The 6000-nt window shown below is 39.8% G+C and overlaps 1 protein-coding gene across 1 annotated transcript in view; it reads right to left on the bottom strand.

The window, feature by feature from the left end:
- Positions 1-3332: 3332 nt before the first annotated feature.
- The window catches only part of LOC107397033 (matrix metalloproteinase-17), a 120212-nt gene continuing 117544 nt past the window's right edge, over positions 3333-6000 (bottom strand). Inside the window, exon 11 of the mRNA XM_015976904.3 lies at positions 3333-5673. Coding sequence (XP_015832390.1) covers positions 5348-5673 — 326 coding nt within the window. The 3' untranslated portion in view covers positions 3333-5347. The remainder of the gene's footprint in view (positions 5674-6000) is intronic.

The following is a 6000-nucleotide window of genomic DNA, read 5'->3' as shown; positions in this document are numbered from 1 at the left end:
ACGCCTGTCTGCGCTATACGGCGCTGAAGATAGGTGTCCATTGTATTTCAAACGTTGTGGCCCGGCTGTTTACGACATTGTGGATTTCTTTACAGATATTACGACACGGAACAGCTCTATGGCACAAACCCAACCTCCAAAACACGGACGAGGAGCTCATAAATGCTACTTGATTACAGTATTAATAACTTTAAAGTACTATTGATCTTAAAATATTCTAATAAATAGTGTATTTACCCAATTTTAATGAATTAGAGTCTCACAAAACACAATGGCAAGTCTGATCACGTATAAACAAAAGAGTCACTTTCCACTTCCTGTTCTCAAGTGCTGCATGATGTTGTATCGCCTTCGCGGCGCAGCGAGACCTGTTTGCCTTCCCAAAACCGCGGCACTTCTGTGTGTGCTCCAGGCTTAAAGAACTACTGAAACCACATTTTAAAATGTGGACTCACCCCCTAATCAGACAGCTCTGTTATTAACCCTTTGATGCATGAATTATGAAGTCTTCAACCATGATTTTTTTAACATTATTTTTCATTCGTCTTTAAGTGTGAATGAAACAAATTTCAACAAATATTTTTTGTAAAATTTTATAATTTACAAATAATTTATTACATGTCCACTTCAGTGGGCAGCGTGCATTCTGAGCATGAAATATGTTGGCTTGGCTTACTGAAGTCCAAATGGAGGGGCTCAAATGCAATAAAGTCTTCAACAGCTGCGCTTAATAGCAAAAACAAATAAATAACAATTTTGAGTACCTGTCCACTGTAGTGGCCATTATGCATCAAAGGGTTAAAGCAGAGTGGCGCTCCTATGGAAGTCGATTTTCAACAAGAGAATAAAAATGCACAAAAGTGTGTTTTTTGTCCCAGCGGCATTGATTCTGGGAAATAAATCCAAATGGAATATTCCTGGGGAAAATGTGGGTAAGTAATGGGAGCATTCTTTTCATTATAGATGTTCTTTTTCAGATTTTACTTCTTAATATTCTGACTAAAAACGATTCTGTTTTCCTGAATGTAAAATTTAAAGTCACACCACACAACGCTGTTAAACAAACTGAATGAGGAGGGGTAACGACGTGGAAACAGTTCCCTATGTCCCTCATGGATTATGTGTGTTTACAGCTAAATTGCTTTCCTTATCTTTGCCACCATCTCTCCAGAGATCACAGTTTCATTTCTTCTGCTCTGTCTTCACTCCTGTTTCTGTTTGTTTGCTTGTCTGGTTTTCAGTTTGCTCGTGTGTCCGTCTCTATTCCAGCAGCGCTCACTTCCAGTCCACTGGTTTTCTCCATTTACCGCTCTCTTCCTGCCATCGTTCCTGCAAGCTCCCAGCTTTGCACAGGGGTTTCGCCTGGTCCTGCATATTTTAGTTACAGAGTGATCGATTGGTTCAGTCTGGACCAACTGGAGGCCCGAGAAGTGACAGCAACACATATCCACCCTTCATGGATCCATTCTTCCTTCAGTAAAAATTTGGTGTTAATCACTTCCCAAAATTACTAGAATAAACACATGGTATAGGGTTTTTAATTGTTTGCTAGTTAGAGAGCACACACACACACACACACACACACACACACACACACACACACACACACACACACACACACACACACACACACACACACACACACACACACACACACACACACACACACACACACACACACACACACACTGACCCATCACTGCTGCTTTTGCCTGTGGGTGCAGGTGCTCTGCTGTCGGCTGCTGAGCCAAACCAGTTAATTAATACCGGTGGAGTGTGTCAGGAAAAGGGAAGGAAACACGCTGCCGTCGGCAGAAACGGTGAATGAGTGACTCCTTAAACTTTTCAACTTAATTTTACCTCAAAAACAGAAGAACATTGTGGTTCTGCGGCCTGTGGTGTTGTTTCGAGCCTCTAAGCACAACACACCAACAAACATCTACACAAACGTTGTGAAGCGTGTGCTGATAAATGCAAATGAGGTGGTAATTAGCCAACTTCAGGTGCTTATTCTCTTTCTCCCTGTGTGTGTGTTTATCACTATTACACAAACAGGCCTCATACTTTGATTTATGAGTTAGAGAAATGAAAGTAAGAAAATATTTAGGATTAAATGACGTTTTCTGATCTTTTTATCATCTGAAAGTGACAGTTGAGATGATCCGAAGAGGCTTTGGCCTGTGAAGAGCAAATACTGCAGATAGTTCTTTAAACAGCCAAAATATTGTCTAATGTTACCTAACATTCTTATTCTTTTCATATTTAAATTTTTCTTGTTATTTGATAACAATAGCAAAGGCGTCAGAACAGGCACTTAGCACCTGCAGTACTTTGGATCTCCACCAGAGGGCCCAGCACATGTACAGGACTAAATACAGTGGTGTTTGAGGCAGTGTTAGTTTCATTCACTAAATATTTGAGTTTCTTTTTTTATGACCAATTTTTGCGGACTAAACTGAAACGAAAACTAAAACACACACGCCAATAACGACTAAGTGATCAGAGTCCGGATCTGGCCACTGTTTGAACAAGCTACCGCTAACCCGACGTCTATGCTGTTAACAGTTTTGTCTAAAAGGCGAAAATGTCCACGGCTAGGAGGAACTGGCCTGACCTGCCGGACTCATCCTCTGTTTAATTCTGCAGAGAGAAAGAGTCTGGCTACTCACCGGCAGAGAGGCACATGAGGGGTGGGTCTAGCCAGCTCAAAAATAATCAGAAAAAAGACAGAAATGCCAACTGTACCGCACAACGCTGTAGTTTTTTAGCTGTAGTCAAAAATGGCGTCTAGCGACAAACATCTTTGTTTTTTTAAGAAGAAAGACTTTTAGCTCTTCATCTTGTTGTGGGTTTAAAGACATTCATGTCATTTAGAACAGAAGAAGTAGCCGCAGCGAACTCCGCTTCAGACGCCGTCCGTGGTTTATTAGAAACTCAGCGTTCCAGTGTGTGTGTGTGTGTGTGTGTGTGACGTACACTGCGCAGCGCTGATTGGCTCGGTTAGAATTCTTCAGGGTTGAGGTTATTTAAATAGAAGAGTTCCCGGACCCAATGCTTCCCATAAGGATGCACAGAGCTGGCTGGTCAGACTAAGGAGGAAAAGCATTAGATGAGACAATCTGAAAACAATTTGCTTGGTGAGTACGCATCCGGGTTTTGCTTGGTGTTAAAAGTCTTATGGTGGTAGCAGCCATAGGTAGCGGCGAGCAGGAGAGGGAGAGGAGGAGGGGGGAGGGATGACTGAAGTAAAAAAAAACATTCTTCCCACAAAAAAGCAGGAGTTTTAAAACTCAAACTAATGTTCCTGCTAAAAGAAAAACTACACAATAAAGTCATTCATACGTGTTTTTTAATTTTCTACAAAAATATTATACATTAAAAACACAGCGTAAAATAAACACGGTCCACCGGGTGCAATAACTGCAAAACCTTTCAGATCAAATATATAAGTTTAAAGGTAAATATCTCTTTACAGCGATAATAAATCCAAGGCCGGGGAGGATGAGGATGTAGCTGGAGGTGATAAAAGTAAACAAAAATATCAACCTTGGTTTGACAGCAGGGAACATGTTAGAAGCGCTCACAGCCAGCAGATGAACAGCAGGTCCTCCTTTTGGATCAGAACCAACAGATTTAGGTAAGAAAACTGGTCCATCCACCTTCCCCCCTGCTCATCATAAGCGTTTAAGGGCTTATAGACATATGTTTATGAGGACTGTGGGATTTATTAAAACACCTGTCTGCTGATCTCTGTTTGTGTAGCTAGATCTGATTTCTCTGTTTTTGAGGCCTAAATAGAAACTGGTGCCCACAGTAGGAGGGATATTAGTTTTAATTCCAAGCAGCGCCCCTGGTACCCTGGATGATTTCCAGACCTTGTTTGTTATGCCTCTCTGCACCCTCTCTGGCCTTGCAGCAGGAGTGCCGGAGTTTTTCTGTGCTTCATGAGCCTTATTGTTCTAATTCACTTTATTGGCTGCTCTTGTGAAGATGTGGAAAAGGTACCTTTCTGCACTTGGCTTAAACTCCTAAATGTTTATGATGGGTGTCCTTCAGAATTCAGTCACACAGAAAGAAAATGAAGGAAAGGACTTCATTGTTTCCCAGGTCTGAGATTACCGCCAAAATGTTGAGATTAAATCTAAATGAAGCTGAAAGAACTGGAAGAAAATCAGCTTCTATAAAAAAGCAGAAATAATGAATAATTTTTTTATTTTGTGATTTATCCAGTCAAAACCACCCAGTTACAACAACAGGACACTAAGGGTTTGCTTCCATGGGCGACTGTAAATGATCCTCTATTTCAACTTTTTTCCCCCCCTCAACATTTTGACTTTATTTTGGAAATATTCCCACTTATTTCTCAATATTTTAAGTTGAGTCTGGAAACTTTACAAAATTTGTTGATAATTCAATTACATATCTATACCTTTATAGACATTTTGCTTTTTTTTCAAATTATTTCAACTTTTTCTTTCATTTTAACTTATATTCCTGAAATATTTTAACAACACTCTGACTTTAAAATGGAAATTCTTCAATATTGTTTCATTTTACAAATGTTCAATTCCTTAAAACTGGACTAAAGCTGCCTTCCTACTATGCAACTGTATATTAACATTGATTTGTATGTTAGTTTGGATTTTTTAGGGGGGGAGGTCACATATTTACACATTTTTCCAGGATTCTTCAAGAGTCAGAAGTTGAAATTTTCATTGTAGTTTGGGTTAATAAACAATGACAGAAAACCAAACAACTGACCCTTTTCTACCCATGTATGTTGAGAAAAGTGATATTTGTTAAAAAAAGACTTAAAAAAAATCTATTTTCCAGATTAACCAATTGGGTAGTTTTGCAAAAAAAAAAAAAAACAAAAACAAAAAAAAAACACTACAGTTAAAAAAGGTACTTCCATTAATGTGCTAGTATATATATATTGGATTATGAACAGTTTTCTTTGACCTGTAATAAAGCATCTTCTCTGGCGTCTGTGTAAATGTCACTGTTTACTTTTGAAACTGCTGACTTGAACATGACTAGTGCGTTTGTGGAGGTTTGCTGCTGTAGATCTGCTGTAGAAGAAAAAAAAATCAAATTCTGCTTTTGGAAAATATTTCTTATTAAATAAAAGTTTTTGTTTTTCAGAGAGGAGGCAGTTTTATAATTTCTAAAGAAACATATAAAAAAGAAAGGATAACACATTAAACTTGGATGTACCTTTGTTCCCCTCCAAAATGGCATGGTAAATAAATAACTTTAACATCTGAGCAAAAGATTACAAAAATGGTATAATAACATTTTCCAGTTGGATTTCCCAGTTTGTAGAACTTCATCCCATGCTTCAGCATCATAGCAGTTCAGAGCAGAGGGTCAGTAACAGCGTCCAGAGAGGCATCAGAAGCCAGATGGGGGAAGTGGAGAGATGTGTCCCCAAAGGTGAGGCTGTGTCTGAGGTGCAGGAGCACACCTCAAACCCGTTCTCCGCGTGGTCCGGGTGGTGATGCTCGTTGACCCTCGTCTCCGTGCTTTTGGTTTCTGAGTCTGGAGAGTCTGACTGCATCTCAGTGCAGCGCAGCCAGTCCTTGGCGATGAGGCGGGGGTATCCTGCCTCCACCTCCATGTCGCTGCCAGGCACTCGCCAGTACTCCTTCCCCTTGAAGAAATAGGACGAGCCTTCGGAGACAGAAGATGAAGTGTTAGACTGATTGTGATCAAGACTGCAAAGAGTTTGTGTTTGAGTATTTTCATGCTGCTACTCCACAAGACACTTGTCTGAAACACAGCGGGGAAAAGGGTGGGATGCTGAACCAAGTCTTAGAGGCTGTTTTTTATAATATTTTGATTCTGTGTTATACTTGAGCCATGGCCAATAACTGCATATATATATATATACACATGTATAAATATGAACTTATGAAATAATTTTCCAATTGTTGGCACCCGTTCAGTCCACACTCATACCCATGTGCAGTTTTTACCCTACAGTATATTCTTAACAAC

Source organism: Nothobranchius furzeri, chromosome 6 (assembly GCF_043380555.1).
Source record: "Nothobranchius furzeri strain GRZ-AD chromosome 6, NfurGRZ-RIMD1, whole genome shotgun sequence".
NCBI lineage: Eukaryota > Metazoa > Chordata > Actinopteri > Cyprinodontiformes > Nothobranchiidae > Nothobranchius > Nothobranchius furzeri.
This window is presented reverse-complemented; position numbering and strand designations above follow the sequence as displayed.